At 41.5% G+C, this 18,577-nt stretch overlaps 1 protein-coding gene across 2 annotated transcripts in view; it reads left to right on the top strand.

Moving 5' to 3' along the window:
* The window catches only part of PRKD1 (protein kinase D1), a 135,053-nt gene that overhangs the window by 63,838 nt on the left and 52,638 nt on the right, over positions 1–18,577 (top strand). For both annotated transcript variants that reach the window (XM_064148284.1, XM_064148279.1), the window contains exon 2: positions 9,489–9,627. In XM_064148284.1, the coding sequence (XP_064004354.1) occupies positions 9,489–9,627 (139 nt within the window). The remainder of the gene's footprint in view (positions 1–9,488; positions 9,628–18,577) is intronic.

Here is an 18,577-nt window from a genome sequence, read left to right as displayed (position 1 = left end):
AGCATTTTTCAAATGACTCTTACAGTATTTCTTGAAATACAGAACTAATGTGGTGAGCTAGGGAAATTTTAGTAAATTTTGAAGTATCTTAACACTTTATTCAAAATGTAAAATCAAAGATATTTTATTTTCTGTTTCTTTGCAAAGCTTGGTTTTAAATTTGTCTTCCAGCAATTACTTAAACTGACACATCTCTTGAGGGAAATGAAGTGTGTTTTGGAAGTGAAACAAGTGAGAGTGATCTCTAGATCTCTTACCTTTATTGGATCTGTCTAGGTCTCTTACTTCATACATAGAAACTGCATGTAAGCAGTTTATGTGTTGTGCAATCTGTAAAAGATCAAAGACACTTGTTCTACGTCTGTGTAGCTTATTGAGTTATGTACATGACTGAGTCTCTTGAATTGATGTAGTGCTTGTTCAGAGACAGCTAAAACACATCTGGTGACAGACTCACAGAAATGGAGGGGTTGGGGGGGGTTGTTTGTTTATTTTAAAAATAATGTGTAGAATTGGCTCTTGAATTGGTTTATTTTCATCTTAAATTAGGAGTTTGTTTTGGCTTAGAATTAGTAAGACTGCAGCTTCAGAAAGAGTGAATGCATGTGAGCGAGGGATTCTTTAGTCACTGTCTGAACTCTTTTTGGTCAAAGGAATGTGAAGAAAGACTTGATTTTGTAAGTGATTCATCATCCTTTTTTCTGCCTATTCCCTAGAGGGTAGGAAAGCTTCTGCTCCAGTTCTCAACCTTCTTGGTGAGAACTGCAATCTGTTCATGAAGCAACTACACAAACGGATGCCTGTCAACAATCTGACACTGTTGTTGTCACATTCTTCTCATCAATGTTTTGCAGGAATCTCCATAATTCTGTACTGGGATGGACAGTGTTGAGCTGCAGAGTGAACATAAACAGGAACTGTGGGAGCCTTTCTGCCGAGCTCCCCATATTGCCTTAGAGAAATGTGACATTAATGGATCAGTGTTACTAGAACAGTGCTCCCAAACTCTCAGTATGAAATAACTGAGAAGACACAAACTGTTAGTGCTGTCCCTCAGTGCTTCTGCCAGTGACAATTTTCAGGGGAATTCCGCAGCCAGTGCAGATTAGGTAGATGTGGTAATACTTTTGCATGCAACTGAATGTGGAGACCAGTTTCTCTTTGGAGAAACTCTTCAGTTGCTTCTCTACCTTGCCAGGGCAAGATCTTTGTTCATCAATCATTTGGTTTCCTTTCTGTACCTGTGACATATGGGCTTGACCTAAACCTGTTTTGGGTAAGACTGCAGTGTAGGCAGTATCAAGATGGTCACTACTACTCTTCATGTTTTCTTACACTTTTCTTTCCTGTACTACAGAAAGCTGATTGTCTGGGGAAAATAGAAGGAAGGAAGAGAAGGAAAATAGATATTTATGGCTTGTCCTAAATGTTAGGTGCCTGGCAAGCGCAAGGAAGTTCTAGAAGGGGAATGTTGCCATTTTCTGAAACATCCTGGAATGAAGTATGGAGAGAACTGCTACAGGAGCAGACGCCAGCTCCTGTCCTTTCTCAGATATTACTACCTTATATTCTGTACAGCCATATCATGAACTTCTGTTCAAACTTTAGAGTTTGTGTTTGTACTAACTGTGGTGTATGTAAAGAAAGTCTTTGAAAACTGACTAATGCTGATTTTCCTACAATACCGTGAAGTCGCTTGTTCCTTTCCTTATGCATAACAGAACTAAGGTTTTCATGATAGCATTGTGCTGGGTAAATAGAACCTTTTAAAAGGGACTGGAGTTTTGCCACAATTAAGTGAGAGTTCAGACAGTACTCTTGGCCAAAAAAAATCTCTGCTTTTCAGTATTGTGGATTTTTTGCATTGTACCTCTGTAGAGAAAGGAAGTTCTGACTTCTAAAAATAAAATACATTGTGATTTTAGGAATGTAAAAGAAGCCTGGCTTGGTTAATATGATTGTAGATTTATATCTTTATTTTAAAACAATTGTATCAATGTAAAGTTATTCATTTATTTATTTTTACACAAGTTAGGGTTAGGTCAACAGCAGCCAAGTCTAGTTGAGAGGCATCCCAGACCGCAGCAGGAAGGTTGGAGTAGATGATCTGTAAGGCCCCTTCCAACCTAAGCCATTCTATGATTCTATGACTCAACTTTTCCACGTTCTAGGAAGACATTGTTTAGCTCACAGTCCTTACTTGTGCTGCATCATTATCTTTGTGCTGAGAAAGACTTCCAGGTTCAATCACGCTTCTTGTTTCTGTTGATGGTAGCCGCTAAGGACTTCTCTAAGTAACTGAGATGAAAAAAAACAGCTGCTTTTCAGAAGGAAAAATGTAGTTAACTGTTAAATGAGGCAACATTCAATTTAATTTTAAGAAAAAGGCCAATAAGGACTGACAAAATTAGGGCAACTCATTACTTCCAAGAATAAAGCAACAGAAACTGTCCTTACAAGATAGGTGGAAAATTGTAGTAACACACAAAAAGGTAGAAACAAGAAGAGGACTCTCTTTTTCTTTTTTTTTTTTAAATCACTGAGAATCTATTTACCATTTCTATTAAAAATCCAACAATTATGGTATGATGAAAGAATTAATTTTGCAAAATGATCATAGCAACACCCTCTTTTGGCTATTGGGTTGCATTAGTTATTACGCATCAGTATTTAAACTATTCCAGTATTCCAGCTCTTCTAGATAAAGTCCTTTATGTAGAAGCAAACTCTCATCACTTTTTCATTTGAGATACCTACTGTGCTAAGCTTCCAAAGACATAATTATGAAACCAAAGTGGTCAGAGAGTTGTCTCTCCTTGGGCAGTTTCACCTTGTCTTCTGGTTAGTTTTTATTAGAGGCTGTACTGGATACAGGAAGGAATGCTGAAAACATTCTCCTTTCAATAGCTATGCACGTGTTTAATTGTTATTAATCATTGAATGCTTCTCAATTCCTACCAGAAATGCTAACGTATTTAGATATATCAGGCCTTTTACAGTTTCATGTCTTTAATTATAAAACAATTTGGTTGTCACAGTAATTGCATAATTTTTAACTAGCCCCTTTTTTTTCCCCAGAAGTTTGTCCTTGATCCTTGTAATGAGAACAGTTATGCATAGACGAGACTCAGTTCTGTCTGCATGTGGATGGATGTGTGCCATTGAAATTACTGACTGATACAATGGATAATGGATTAAATTAATTACTGAATAATTATAATTAAGAGGTTCTAGTTATTGAAATGTAATGAGTCTGCAATTTTTTTGTAGTATCACTTGAAGTCTTTTTAAATGAAACTTAGAATTTGCATAATCTTTGGCTTCTATACAGATATTGGTAAAATATTTTGGTGGATTTTCTTGAGTTGTTTACTGTTGCTAAAGGCAAAAACACTTCAGTGATCGCTTCTGCTTTGGTATCTGCTGAGGAGAGGTTAGTGCTGAGCCTCCCTTTGCCCTTGTTTTGTGGACAATCTGCTGCTATTGCACCCACAAGCTGGGTAATTATGTAATAGTAGTTATGTGATGTATTCAGGAAATGAAAGAAGCACATAACTTTAGCCTTCTTAAGGGTGACTTCCAATGCCAGTAGTATTTACCATAAAAGCTGATACAATACCATATAAAATTGGTTATGTAAGAATATTTAGATGGCAGGTTTTTAGAGCTCAAGGTTTGGAATAAAAGTCCATTATGCTTTTCTCAAATAATCACTTTTATTACTGTACATCATTATTATAACATTTCAGTACTCATAAGGAGAAACTAATGGCTTAATATGAGACAGAATCACAGAATGTCAGGGGCTGGAAGGGACCTTGAAAACTCATCCAGTCCAACCCCCCTGCCAGAGCAAGATCACCTATACCAGGTCACACAGGAATGCATCCAGGTGGGTTTTGAATGTCTCCAGAATGAGACACTCCACAACCCCCTTGGGCAGCCTGTTCCAGTGCTCTGTCACCCTCATGGAGAAAAAAATCCTCCGCATGTTTCCATGAAACTTCCTATGCCTCAACTTCCACCCCTTGCCCCTTGGCCTGTCATTGAGCATCACTGAGAAGAGTCTGGCTCCACCCTCTTGACACTCACCTTTTACAGATTTATAAACACTGATCAAACGTTGCAAAGACAAGAGTGAGAATGCTGAAAACTGACGCTTAGGGCTTTGTTGTTGAAATGTTTGGAAGTTAACACATCTCTTGAGAGAGACATATATGTGTTTTGTTTGTTGTGGAGGTGCAATTGATTAAAGTAGTACTAAAGTAGTATTCACAGTCTGAATGATTACAGCACCTGTGTTCTGTAAATATGAACATTTTAAAAGCTAAGAAACTAGCAAATTTAGATCACTGTTATCCAGCAAGAAATACATTGTGCTTTACTCTGGTGAGACCTCACTGAAGTACTGTATCCATCTCTGGAACCCTCAAAACAGAAACGACATAGACTTGATGGAGCTGGTCCAGAGGAGAGCCAGGAAAAACGGTCAGGGGGCTGGAACACCTCTCCTACAAGGACAGGCTGAGTTAGGATTGTTCAGCCTGGAGAAGAGAAGGCTCTGGGAAGACCTAAGAGCAGCCTTCCAGTATGTGAAGGAGGCCTGCAAGAAGGCTGGAGAGAGACTTTATAAAGGCCTGTAGTGATGGGACAAGGGGCAGTGGTTTGAAATTAGAGAAGAGTAGGTTGATATTGGGTGTTAGAAACGAGTCATTTACTGTGAGGGTGGTGGAACACTAGAGCAGGTTGCCCAAGGAGATAGTTGAGGCTTCATCCCTGGAGCTATTCAGTGTCAGGCTCAACCACACTCTGAGCAACCTGTTCTAATGGAGAATGCCCTTGCATATTGCAGGGGGTTTGGCCTAGGTGACCTTTGGAGGTCCCTTCCAACACAAACCTTACTATGATTTGTAATCACTACCAGCAACAGTAACAGACACTCTCTTGTTATTAGAATATTTAATTTTACTTCTAAAAGTAGATGAGTATGGGGTAACTTGCAGCTTCATCCAGTAACACCATCTTGCTAAAACTTCAGTACCTCTCTGCCATCCATGAAGGCTGTTTTTAAATGGAGTTGATCTCTTAGCTACGAATTTTCCTCACTGAATTGTCAGAAATGAATTTAACTTACGGTGACATAATGGTGTCTTTACTTGAATGCTGTTTTACACTAATGACTGAAAACTTTAACTCTGTAAATGCTTATGTGTGTGTTTTTAGAAATGATTACACCAATAAGTGTTAGTCAAATTGTCAACCAACTCAGTGCTGCCCTGTAAAGGTCACAGAATCCAGATTCTTCCTTGAAGTTTTAAGTCTGGTAGACAGTCACTTTAGGTATTGCCAGATTTGTTTTTTCTTCATGGAAGTATTACTTTTTTTTCCCCCCCAAATGTCTTCGTCAGTGTGATGAAAAGTAGTCTATTATATTACCTTTCTTGCAGAAGAGCATGCTAGATAACACTTTGCTTTGAGATTAGTAGTTGTTTACACCTGCCTGTTTAACTCTGCTACAGTTTTCCCGTAGTGTACTATGATGTCCCTCTGATAAGCACAAGCTGCTTCTCAGTAACATAAAATGAGGTTGTGATACAGTCCTTCTACTGCACTTACATTAGCATGATAACGAAAACCTCTGTTTCATGGAGAGTATAACTGATGTGATGTATCTTCCTAATGGCTTTGAACGTCTCCCGTAAATTGAACCTGAAATAGCAACATTGAAAGAAGTTTGCAGATTAGAAATAAAGCTCTTAGAAGGATTGACATTGGTTATTCTCTTCCATTCCTTCCTAGCAATTCCATTCCTTCTTATTTCTTTTTTGTTGTTGTTGTTCTTTCTTTCAAAGTGGCTTTATTAAAAAATAGTCTCAGCTTTTCCACAATTTCAGTGCCTAAGGCAATCCAGATTTTCCATTTATCTTCAGGTGTACTAAAGCTTTCATTAATTTTCTGAACTTCATGTAAACAGTTCTCCATTCAGCCAGATCTCACCGAAATGCTGTTTTTTCCTCATTATGGAAATTACAGTGACCATTTCACTTCTTTAATCACCTATTATAACAAAACAAGGCTTTTTATTAGTGTTGGAAATTTAGGCCAAATACCTTTTTTTTAAACTAGTTTTATGTAGCTTATCTTTAATTAGCATTTTAGTAGCTTGGCATTTATGCATTTCTGTTTGACATTTTCTGTTTCCCTGTATCTGGCAAAATGAAATGCTGCTTATAGTGCTGTAGCATCAAGCAGTGTGGCTGCTTTTTGTTTACTTTTATTTGTGCATCTCAGCATTATTGTTGGCAGGAGTAAGCTTAGCCAAGGGAATAGTTTTGTCACTGTTTCAACAGTTGGTCCTTACACAATGTTGTATTTGGAGAATTGTACTGTCAAGTGGCTTTCTTGGCATGAGACGAGTTTAGCTGGGGAAAATTAACTCAAGCCCAGAAGATAATCATAGAATCATAGACTAGTTTGGGTTGGAAAGGACCATTTAGTCCCACTCCCCTGCATTAGGCAGGGATGTCCTCCACTAGATAGGTTGCTCAGAGGCTTGTCAAGCCTGCCCTTGAATGTCTCCAGGGATGGGGCCTCAACTACATCCTTGGGTAATTTATTCCAGTGCTCCACCACCTTCATGGTAAAGAACTTGTTCCTAAAAACCAGTCTAAATCTACTCTTCTCTAATTTCAAGCCATTGCCCCTCATCCTATCCCTGTAAATAGTCCCTTTCCAGCCTTCTCATAGGTCCCATTCAGGTACTGGAAGGTTGCTATTAGGTCTCCTTGGGGTCTTCTCTTTTCTAGGCTGAGCAACCCCAGCTCCCTCAGCCTGTCCTTCTTGTAGATAATTTACCAAAAAAAAGTGATGTGATTGAATTTATTTTTTGCTGTAGAATATAATAAATGATACCTCAAAATGCAGATATTTTTCATGTATACTTTTCATGTATAGCAAATTGCTTTGAAGGTTAGAGATTCCTTACTGTTAGACCTTTTCTGGTAACTGAAAAAAAAAGAGGAAAAAAGTGGTTTTGGTGTCTCAACACCAGTAATAATGCCCATATACAGTCAAGAATGGATCCTGGTTTCCCAAGAAAAGGCTCTTATCTCAGGAGACTGCAAAGCTATTTGAAGGTGCCTGCACACTGAAATAATCCAAATATGGCAGCATTTCATTATTTTACTGGTTATTTGATGCCAAAATTCAGTTTTGGTTGGCTAACAACTCCATTAGAAGAGTGGCCTATATGGCAATTTTATTTTCAAGGGAAGAGAAAAAGACTGAGGGACCTGGGACTGTTTAACCTGGAGAAGGCTGAGAGGGGACCTTATCAATGTCTACAAATTTCTGAAGGGTGGCTGTCAGGAGGAAGGAGGCAGTCTATTTTTAATGATAGCCAGTGGCAGGATGAGGGGCAATGGACTTAATCACAGGAAATTCCATCTCACCATGAGAAAACACATCTTCACTGTGAGAGTCACAGAGCACTGGTGGTCCTTGTCTTACTATTGTGCACCACTGAAAAGAGATTGGCTGCAACCACTTGACACCACCCCTCAGATATAAACATTGATGATATCTCCTCTCAGACTTCTCCTCTCAAGACCAAACGTCGCCAGGGCTCTCAGTCAGTCTTCATAGTAAGCTGTTTTTAGCTTTATGGACATGGTAAGGTACACTTTGCTTTTACTGTGACCATTTAAATGAGATTGCAAATTTGAATGGTTAACTGATTGCTAGGAAAAGTTTGCAAATATGATCTTGTTCATGAATGTATTTGTAATGTTTGCTTTGAAATACATGCTGATGTTGCTGCCCAAATTCTCAAAGTTTGGCAAGAGGTTGCTAACTTAGTCCATAATTAGCAGATGATAAAGTTTCTCAAGGAAATGGCCTTGAAGTAATGTCTCATATCATACAGATAAGCAATCTGAGTCCTTTAATGTGCACAGTAGACATGAACAAAAATTCTACATCTTTAAACACACGCACTGTAACATTATTTTGCAGATATTCTGTAAGACTGTTTCATGTTTCAGAGTCTGAAAACTGTTTCTTTTCACTATCAATAAATTCATACATACACAAAATTGGTTTTAGTCAGGTGATCTGCCTAACCAAATATTATCAGTGGATTACTACTTACATTTTAATCTAGTGTAAAACTGATAAAACTTAAAGATATTTAGATACATTTAATTCAAACCAAGGATCTGACCATTTCCTCCCTCTTTTCAGTGTGTGCTTTAAAGCTTTAAAAAATTTAGCTTTCTTAGGATGCTTGGATAGGTTCCAAAGTTTCCAGTAATTAGTAATTAATATATTGTTTAAAAGTAGTTTTTGTTAATTTCCTTCTATTATGCATTCTTTTCAAAGTAATTATCACCTCAAATCCTGCCATGATCAGCATTGTATTTTTTCACTGAATGTTGATAAAGCTTCTGAGTAGCACGTGAAGTAGTTCAGTGATGTAAAATTGAATTTGAATCTTTTCTATCAGAAGACTAGTTTCTTGACTGTGCTTTCAAAGCAAAAATCTGAATTCTTTAAGCTGGGAGCATGAAGAACATTAATTCACTTTTTTTTTGCTGCAGAAACAAACAAACAAACAGGCGAGAGGGGAAAAAGTTCCTTCTATAATAATCTGAAGTTTAGTTTAGCTTATTAGTTATTAGGTTAGTTTATAACCTTTGAGGTTTTAAAGTCTTTTTTATCTTAAATAGAGTTTAATCTGATTCCAAAGCTCCAACTTCATTGCATGGAAATAAATTATTATAATTAAGTTTGGAAACAGTGATTTATGTGTTTAGTAACTTAAGGTAGTGAGCATTTAGTAACTTTAGTCTCAAGGAATGAGCTGTCTTTTAGGTGTTGTGCATTAGGCAGAGCTGAAAAATATTTCTTCCTGTCTGAAAACATCTTTTTGGCAGTATTCTGAGGAGAGATCATAGAATCATTGCATAATATGTACTGGAAGGGGCCTCCATAGGCCATCTAGTCCAAAAACCTGCTCCAGGAGGGTCTAATTCGAATACCTTCCTCAGGAACATGTCTCTGAAAAAGTTGCCAGCAGTGGCTAAGGGGTGCATTTCTTTCTCATTTTCTAGTGGATATACACTGCTCACAGGGGAAGAGAAAGGCAAAGGAATTTTCTTGGGGGAGCACTGAAACAGGCTGCCCAGAGAGATTGTGGTGTCTCCTCTGGAGGCTTTCAAAACCCATCTGGATGCATTCCTGTGCAGCCTGCTGTAGGTGATCCTGCTCTGGCAGGGGTGCTGATCTCTAAAGGTCCCTTCCACCCCCTAACACTCTCTCATTCTGTGATATTCATAATATAGTAGTAATTATTGTCATAAATAAAAGTCCTATTTGGTAGTAATCAGAGGAATTACCTGATATGCCCCTAAAATTTAATTACATACTAATAATATTTTACAGTTATGGATTTCATAATACAATGAATTCTTGTGGGTTTATATTTGCAGTTTCCTGAATGTGGGTTCTATGGAATGTATGACAAAATTCTGCTCTTCCGCCATGACCCTACCTCTGAAAACATTCTCCAGTTGGTGAAATCGGCTGCAGATATCCAAGAAGGAGACCTAGTTGAAGTCGTCTTGTCAGGTAAATAAAAAAAACAATGCAAATTGTTGTCATGCTTTTGGAGCTAAAAATACCCACAATATTTTTGCATCCTCGTTAGGATTTAAACAAAAAGAGGAAATTTTGTTTGTATAGAGATTTGCCTACACTTGTTCACAGTCTTTCTCAGGTGTGTATAGGGACATACCTGGTTGATTCTATGATTATGCCTACTTTTTTTGTTATTACATTTTCTATTGCACTGTATACTTCATATTGATCTCTTTTTGTCCATATTACTAGTTAAGCAACGAGTTAATTTTAATAAGCAATTTGGAAGATGTATATTCTACATTTTATAGAGGAAAAAAAAATATCATCCTGTGTGGCAGCACAACGCTTTTCAAAGAAGCAGAGTGGGAAAAAAATGTAACAGGTAACAGCAAATGTAGCAGATATTTTAAACATTTATTTAATTAATAAAGGAGCTTGAAAACTTGAACTGCCCATGTGGCCAAGAGAGCCAGTGGCATCCTGGCCTGCATCAGGATTGGTGTGGTCAGCAGGAGCAGGGAGGTCATTCTGCCCCTGTACTCTGCACTGGTTAGACCACACCTTGAGTATTGTGTTCAGTTCTGGGCTCCCCAGTTTAAAAGGGACGTTGAGATGCTTGAGCGTGTCCAGAGAAGGGCGACGAGGCTGGTGAGAGGCCTTGAGCACAGCCCTATGAGGAGAGGCTGAGGGAGCTGGGATTGTTTAGCCTGGAGAAGAGGAGGCTCAGGGGTGACCTTATTGTTGTCTACAACTACCTGAGGGGTGGTTGTGGCCAGGAGGAGGTTGCTCTCTTCTCTCAGGTGGCCAGCGCCAGAACAAGAGGACACAGCCTCAGGCTGCGCCAGGGGAGGTTTAGGCTTGAGGTGAGGAGAAAGTTCTTCACTGAGAGAGTCATTGGACACTGGAATGGGCTGCCCGGGGAGGTGGTGGAGTCGCCGTCCCTGGGGCACTTTAAGGCAAGGTTGGACGTGGCACTTGGTGCCATGGTCTAGCCTTGAGCTCTGTGGTAAAGGGTTGGACTTGATGATCTGTGAGGTCTCTTCCAACCCTGATGATACTATGATACTATGATATCCTATTAATACTTAGTAGGATAGGGTGCACATTGTTTTATTAGTTGATGCAGTCAGTTCGTAATTAGCTGTGGAGGAATTGCCAGTGCCATTCTTGCCAGCAGTGACCTCACTCCTTTTAAAGGAAGGATTTTTAGTTTTCACCTTATATGAAGTGTCATGACAACGTCCACTTCTTTTTCAAAGCCTTGCATAACAATGCCTGCCAGGTGTGCTCACACTCCATACATGATTTTTTTTTAAGATTAGCAAAGGAAGACAAAAGGAAAATGTAAATTCTAGGTGGGAAAGCAAATAATATTATGAAAGTACATATTACTGATGAATGGCTGTTCAAGAGGAGTGATGGATGCTTCTTGTACAGGATTATTGATTGTGGCAGGTATAAATGATGGCATGGAAGCTGAAAAGGTGGGACAAAATAAAATAACTATTCATAGCCTAGGAAATGTAAAAGTCAGAGGAGTCAGGCTGATAAATTCATGCAAAGCCAGAAAATGAAAGTTATAATCTGGAGGTGAATAACAGTTGAAAGAATGTTAGATGTAGGACAAGTGATAGTGATGTGAAAGGCCAAATCTTGAAGGCAGTGAGATGGCAAGTGGATTTAAGGAGTGTGTGTGCCCAACAGAGGGGTCATCAGGAGTGGATTACTTTAACTGAAGTGGGAAATAAGCACAAGTTATGTGACCGGAATGTAGAGAAAGTCTAGGGACACTGTTAGGTGTCAGCAGGACTTGTCAAAAGCTTATATATAAGAAGGGATAAGGTGCAAAATGTACAAGGTTATACAGAAGAGTGAATGCTGGAATTGTAAGGATGTAAAGATATTACTTGATTAAAGCTCAGAAGATGGATGAAGTGTCTTAATTTTGCAGTTGGAACACACAGTTCTGGAAAGATGCTTAAAAGTAGGGAGACATAAAAGTCCTATAAAAGTAGAAATTTATATCAAAGTGTGTAGGATTAGTGAAGAGAAAGCCAAAGTCCCAATGCATGCTCAGAAGTGTAGAGGTCAGGATTAGGTCGCCTAATCTAAACCAACTGAGTTTCTGAATGTAGTTTTCTTGTGTAGGACCCCATTCCATACCTTTTAATTAGAATAGGAAGTACAATAAGGAATAGAATGGTTTAAGCTGGGAGGGACCTCAAAGATCATCCAGTTCCAACCCCTCGCCATAGGCAGGGACACCTCCCACTACAACAGGTTGCTCAAGGCCTCATCCAACCTGGCCTTGAACACCTCCAGGGACGGAGCATCCACAACCTCCCTGGGCAACCTGTGCCAGTGTCTCATCACCCTCACTGGAAAGAACCCTTTTCTAACATATAATTTGAATCTCCCCTCTGCCACTTTAAACTCATTACCCCTTGTCCTGTCATTGCAAGACCTTGTAAATAGTCCCTCCCCAGCCTTCCTGTGGTCTCCCTTCTGATACTGGAGGGCCACTTCAAGGTCTCCTTGAAGTCTTCTCTTCTCCAGATTAAAGAATCCCAGCTCTTGTATCCTGTCTTCATAAGAGAGGTGCTTCAGCCCTCTGATCATCTTCTTGGTGCTCCTCTGGACTCATTCTAACAGTTAAGTGTCCTTCTTGTGTTGGGAGCTCCAGAACTGCACACAGTGGGGTCTCAGGGGAGCAGAGTAAAGTGGGAGAATCCCCTCCCTTGCCCTGTTGGCCACACTTCTCTTGATGCAGCCCAGGACATGGCTGCTGTCTGGGCTGCATGTGCACACTGGCAGCTCACGTTGAGCTTTTCATCCACCCAGACCCCCAGCTCCTTTTCCTCAGGGCTGCTCTCCAGCCATTCACCACCCAGCCTGTATTTGTGCTTGGGATTGTGCTGACCGAAGTGCAGGACCTTACACTTGGCCTTGTTGAATTTCGTGAGGTTGACCTGGGCCCACCTCTCTAGTCTGCCCAAGTGCCTCTGGATGGCATCCCTGCCCTCTAGCAAGTGGACTGTGCCATGCAGCTTGGTGTCAGACTTGCTGAGGGTGCACTTGGTTCCTCTGTCCACATAATTGATAAAGATGTTTAACAGTACTGGTGCCAGCACAGACCCGTGAGGGACACCACTTGGCACTGGTTTGCAGGTGGACATTGTGCCCTTGATCACCACTCTCTGTGCACGATCATCCAGCCAATTCCTTATCCAGCAGTGCTCCACTCATCAGTCTGTGTTTTTCCAGATTGGTGACCAGGATGTCATGTGGGACAGAGTCAAATGCCTTATTCAGATCCAGGTAGATGATGTCAGTTACCCTTCACTTGTCCACTCTTGCTGTGATTTCATCATAAAGAGCCACCAAATTTGTCAGGCATGGTTTGCCCTTGGTGAAGCCATTGCTGGTTACCACCAATCACCTCTGCTTTTTTTTCCATTTGCCTTAGCAGAGCCTTCAGGAGGATTTGCTCCATGATCTTGCCAGGCACAGATATGAGACTGACTGGTCTGTAGTCATCCTTTTTTCCCTTCTTGTAGCTGGGCATTATGTTTGCCTTTTTCCCATCGGCAGAAACTTCACCAGTCTGCCATGAGCTTTCACATATGGTGGACAGTGGTTTAGCAACTTCATCTGCCAGTTCCCTCGGGACCTGTCAGTGGATCTTGTCAGGCCCCATGGATTCCATGGAGTGAAGAGGAAATGGTCTCAAGTTGCACCAGGAGAGGCTTAGGTTGGATATTAGGAAACATTTTTTACTGAAGGAGTTTTCAGGCATTGGAACAGACTGCCCAGGGAGGTGGTGGAGTCACTGTCTCTGAAGTTAAGAAATGTGTGGACATGACACTTTGGGACATGGTTTAGTGATCATGGTGGTCTTAGGTTGACGTTTAGACTTGGTGATCTTGGAAGTCTTTTCCAACTGCAACAGTTCTATGATTCTATCATCATCTAATTTTGACCTTATATTACAGGTTCTTGAAAGGTAAAAAGCATTACCTAGTAAGGTTTATAGTTGAGAGTTGCTTATTGTAGCTGAAGCAGTTTAGCCCACTTTAAAGAAGAAAATTGTACCTGCAGATGCCATACAACATAACTGAAGCCATTTGTGGTAGAGCCAGAGGTTTGGGAAATACAAGGAATTCAGTCAGCTCAGAATGCAGCACCTGCTGTGCTTCTCTATTCATGATGAACATTATTGCTTGCATGTTGCACTGGTGTGTTATGCAGTTGGGTTTTAATGGAGTGTAAGAATCGCATAACTGACTGAGAAAATGTTGTGTGCCTGTCTGTTGACTGGTCCAGAGGAAGCAAGCACAGGCTCTTGAAGTTAGTGAGATGAATCATTGCTCTGTGTCAGTGTAGATTCTAGCATTTTGTGAGCGAAAAGTTCAAGCACTATTATGAGAGTGGTAGCAAAAAGGTCTGTTGAGTTACAGATTCAGTCTGCTGCACATTGAAAGAGGAAAAAGGAACTTTCATTATGAACGTTAGTAGTCCTCACAAACACAGTTTCATTTTTGCCTCTTGTATGTTTTTCTTCCTTTTTAAGTATTACCTGTTTTAAAACTTGTTTCAGGTGACCACATGTTATTCTGATAGCATTTGCATAAGAGATATAGGGACATTTCAGAAATTATTAAACCCACAGTTTTGTGTGTTGAACCCAGCTGGTTCATTAGGCTGCACTCAGGGTCATTTGTTGAACCCTTCTTTCATTAACATACTGTGTGCTATGTTGCTCTTTTTCTTAGCTGTGCATTTCCTATTTCATTCCTTAAAGTGTTAGGAAAGTTCACTCAGCTTCCTGATGCTCAAGAGAAAGTCCTTTACTAGTGCTGTGGAAATCTCCACTAATGTGTTCACTGAATCCAACATTTACTTACTTAAATTGCATTTCAGACTTAAAAAGGATCTGAATCTCTGGAGAAAGGATTTTGTCAAGCTGTAATGGTAGGAAGGGCTCCTTTTGATTAGAATACACTCAAGAATTAGTAGACAGCCCAGACCAAGAAGTAAGGTGCAGAACTTGAAGTCAATTATTATCAAAGATGGCTGTATATGATTAGTCAGTCACTCAATAACACTGAAAGGAAGAGAAACCAAAAATTGCACCTTTGTAGGTACCTCTCTAAGATGCAGTCTGTTTGCTCTAGAAAAATGAAGTAAATTTATGTAAGGTGCCCTTAAGTTGAAAAACATTCTTCACTCTTGATGAGATTAAGTAATATTTGCTACAGGCTTCAACTGGACCTATGAAGCTTTTGTGTTCCACTCATGAAATAAAGCATGCAAATGTGAATCACCAAAATAACAATGTCAAATTCACAACAGATTTGAACAGAGTGGAATATGCTTGCTCTGAGGAAGTTCTTCACAGAGGGAGTGATTTCCCATTGGAATGGGCTGCCCAGGGAGGTGGTGGAGTTGCCGTCCCTGGAGGTGTTCAAGAAAAGCCTGGATGAGGCACTTAGTGCCATGGTCTAGTTGACTGGATAGGGCTGGGGGATAGGTTGGACTGGATGATCTTGGAGGTCTCTTCCAACCTGGTTGATTGTATGATTCTATGATTCTTTAACTTAACTGCTATTTTTTGAAGCTGTTTGATATTCTTTTGACTAGCCTTAAAAATGATTTCTTAATGTCAATAATAGCATATTAATGATTGAGAGGTGCAGTTCTTCATACTCTTCCTTTCTGGAAGTTATTAAGGGAGGACTTCAATCAACACTTAAAGGGTAGGTGTCAGGAGGATGGGACTGGTCTTTCTTCAGTGCTACCCAGAACAAGAGGTAACAGGCACAAACTTGAGCATCATAAGAGGGACAACCTCATTCACATTTATAAACATGTAAAGCATGAGTGCCAAGAGAATGGAGCCATGCTCTTCTCGGTGATGCCCAGGCTCAGTGGGTGGAAGTTGAGGCATAGGAAGTTCCATGTTCACGTGAGGAAAATTTTTTTCAATGTCAGGATGACAACACTGGGAGAGGCTGCCCAGGGGGGTTGTGGAGTCTCCCTCTCTGGAGATATTCGAGACCTGCCTGGATGCGTTCCTGTGTGATGTAGTATAGGTGATCCTGCTCTGGCAGGTGGTTGGACTAGGTGACCTTTAAGGTCCCTTCCAGCCCCCAACATTATGTGATTCTGTGAAATTCCACTAAACATGAGGACAAACTTGGTTAATTTAAGGGTGACAGAGCCCTGGAGCAGGCTTCCCAGAGAGATGGTGGAATCTCCATGTCTGGAGAGAGTCAAAGGCTGCCTGCAGTGTGAGTGGATTAGTGATCTGCTTTGTATGGTGGCAGAGCTTAAGGAACAAGTAAATAGACTAGGGAACATTTGGGGAAGTGAAGGGAAAAGAGATTGGCAGAGTTACACCAACCCATCAATTAGAGACGCTCAGCAGGAGCCAGAGGAGCTTCATGCTTCCTATCAACAGTTAAAAAGAAAATTTGTGTTAGATGGGGGGGAATAGAAACTGGTGTCTCTTCACAGAGGCAATACAATTTCCTCCCATACCCCACCCTCATTCCATGTGCCTCTTCAGAACATGTATGAGGCCCTGGATCCAGAAGGGCAGAAGAAAAGGCTGAGGGAAACAATCCATTTGCAGAGTCTCCCAATCACACTCTGTCTATCTGGAAACTCACAACCTCTGGTACGAAAAAGAAAAGGAGGGTAGTAGTAGTAGTAGTAAGTGACTTCCTTCTAAGGGGAACAGAGGGTCCTATGTGTCAACCAGACCCATTCCACAGGGGGAGGTTGCTGCTTCCCTGGGGCTCCGGTGGAAGACATCAAGAAGATGCTACCTAAGCTAATTTAGGCTACTGACTGTTACCTGCTGCTAATTATCCAAGCTGGCAGTGATGAGGTTGACAAGAAGGGTACTAAGGTAATTAAAAAGGAGTTCAAGGCTCTGGATCAACTAATTGATGGAGCAGGAGCACAGGTGGTGTTCTGCTCAGTTCCTCCAGTGGAAGGGATGAATACTGAAAGGAACAGGAGGAGCCATGTTGTCAGTAAATGACTCAAGGGCTGGTGCCACCAGCGGCGTTTTGGGTTCTTTGATCATGGTGCAACTCTCGCTGCACCTAGCCTGCTAGATCCAGATGGGCCCCATCTAGCTATACAGGGCAAAAGGACCCTAGCCTATCAGTTGGCAGGGCTTACTGAGAGGGCTTTAAACTAAGTTTGAAGCGGGGTGGGGGTGAAAGTAGGTGCTCCAGAGAGGAGGACAAGGGGGTGGCACACCATGGCTGTCTGGAAGGGGGGCTAGCAAGGGCCTTCAGCCCATTGCCCAGCAGTAAGACAGGAACACAGCAGAACAGTCAGAGTCTCAGAGAGTCTCCCACTCTGTCAGGGTAAAATTGGCATGCTCAGCTCAGTCCCTGAACTGCCTGCACACCAATGCACCTACACATAACCAGTACATATAAACAGGAGGAGATAGAAGTCCAGGTGCGCTCAGGGGGTTATGATCTGGTGGCAGCTACAGAGACCTGGTGGGATGCTCACATGACTGGAACGTGATCGTGGACGGCTGTGTCCTCTTTAGGAAAGACAGGTCAACAGAACGAGGTGGTGGAGTTGCTCCCTATGTGAAGAAGCAACTAGAATGTATTGAGCTCTGCCTAGGGGAGGATGAGGAGCAAGCAGAGAGTTTGTGGATACAAATCAAGGGGCAGGCTGGCAGAGCTGATACAGTTGCGGCCTGTTTATTACAGGCCACCTGGTCAGGATGAGGAAGTTGATGAGGCCTTTTACAGACAGCTGGCAGCTGCCTCTCAGTCACAGGCCCTGGTTCTCATGGGACATTTTAGTTACCCAGACCTTTGCTGGACGGCTCACTCAGCCAGGCAGCCACAGCCCAGGAGGTTCCTCCACTGCATCGATGATAACTTCATGATGCAAACAGTGGAGGAGCCAACTAGGAGAGGAGCCCTGCTGGACCTGATACTCACCAACAAGGAGGATCTGGTTGAAGCAGTGAAGGTTGAGGGCAGCCTTGGCTGCAGCAATCATGAGATGGTGGCATTCAGGATTTTGAGTGGCAGGAAGAGGTTATCTACAACAGCAGGGCCAATTTTGGCCTCTTCAAGCAATTACTGGGAGAAATAGCATGGGACAGAGTACTACACAGCAAAGGGGCCCACGATAGTTGGTTAATATTCAAGAAATACTTCTTCCAAGCTCAGTATGAAATCAAGAAGGGGAGTCAGGAGACCTGCATGGTTAAGTAGGGAGCTGCTGAACAAATCAACTGCAAGAGGAAAGTCCACAGATCATGGAAGGAGGGAATGGCCACCTGGGAGGAGTATAAAACGGTTGCTAGAGGATGTAGAGAGGTTACTAGGAAGGCAGCAATTGACAGCAGAGTTCTGCGTGGAATCTGTAATCGCTGTATTGAGTTCAGATACAGACCTCTCAAAGAGAGCTTCACTGGATATTCCAAATCCCCATCATCTCTGTTGGTACCTGAAGACTGCAGGAAGGCAAATGTCACTCCAGTCTTCAAAAAAGGGCAAGAAGAAGGACCCAGGTAGCCATCCCCCTTTACTCTGCTCTCCTGAGATCTCACCTGGAATAGTGCATATAGTTCTGAAGCCCTCAACAAAAGGAGGACACTGAACTGTTGGAGTGAGTCCAGAGGAGGCCACGAAGATGCTCAGAGGGCTGCAGCAGCCTTGCTATGAGGACAGGCTATGGGAGTTGAGGCTCTGCAGCTTAGAGAAGATAAGGCTTCAAGGAGACCTCATAGTGGCCTTCCAGTATCTGAAGGCAGCCTACAGGAAGGTTGGGGAGGGACTATGTACAAGGTCTTGCAATGACAGGACAAGGGGTAATGAGTTTAAAGTGGCAGAGGGGAGATTCAAATTACATGTTAGAAAAGGGTTCTTTCCAGTGAGGGTGGTGAGAC

The sequence above is a fragment of the Pogoniulus pusillus genome, chromosome 1 (assembly GCF_015220805.1).
Source record: "Pogoniulus pusillus isolate bPogPus1 chromosome 1, bPogPus1.pri, whole genome shotgun sequence".
Lineage (NCBI taxonomy): Eukaryota > Metazoa > Chordata > Aves > Piciformes > Lybiidae > Pogoniulus > Pogoniulus pusillus.
This window is presented reverse-complemented; position numbering and strand designations above follow the sequence as displayed.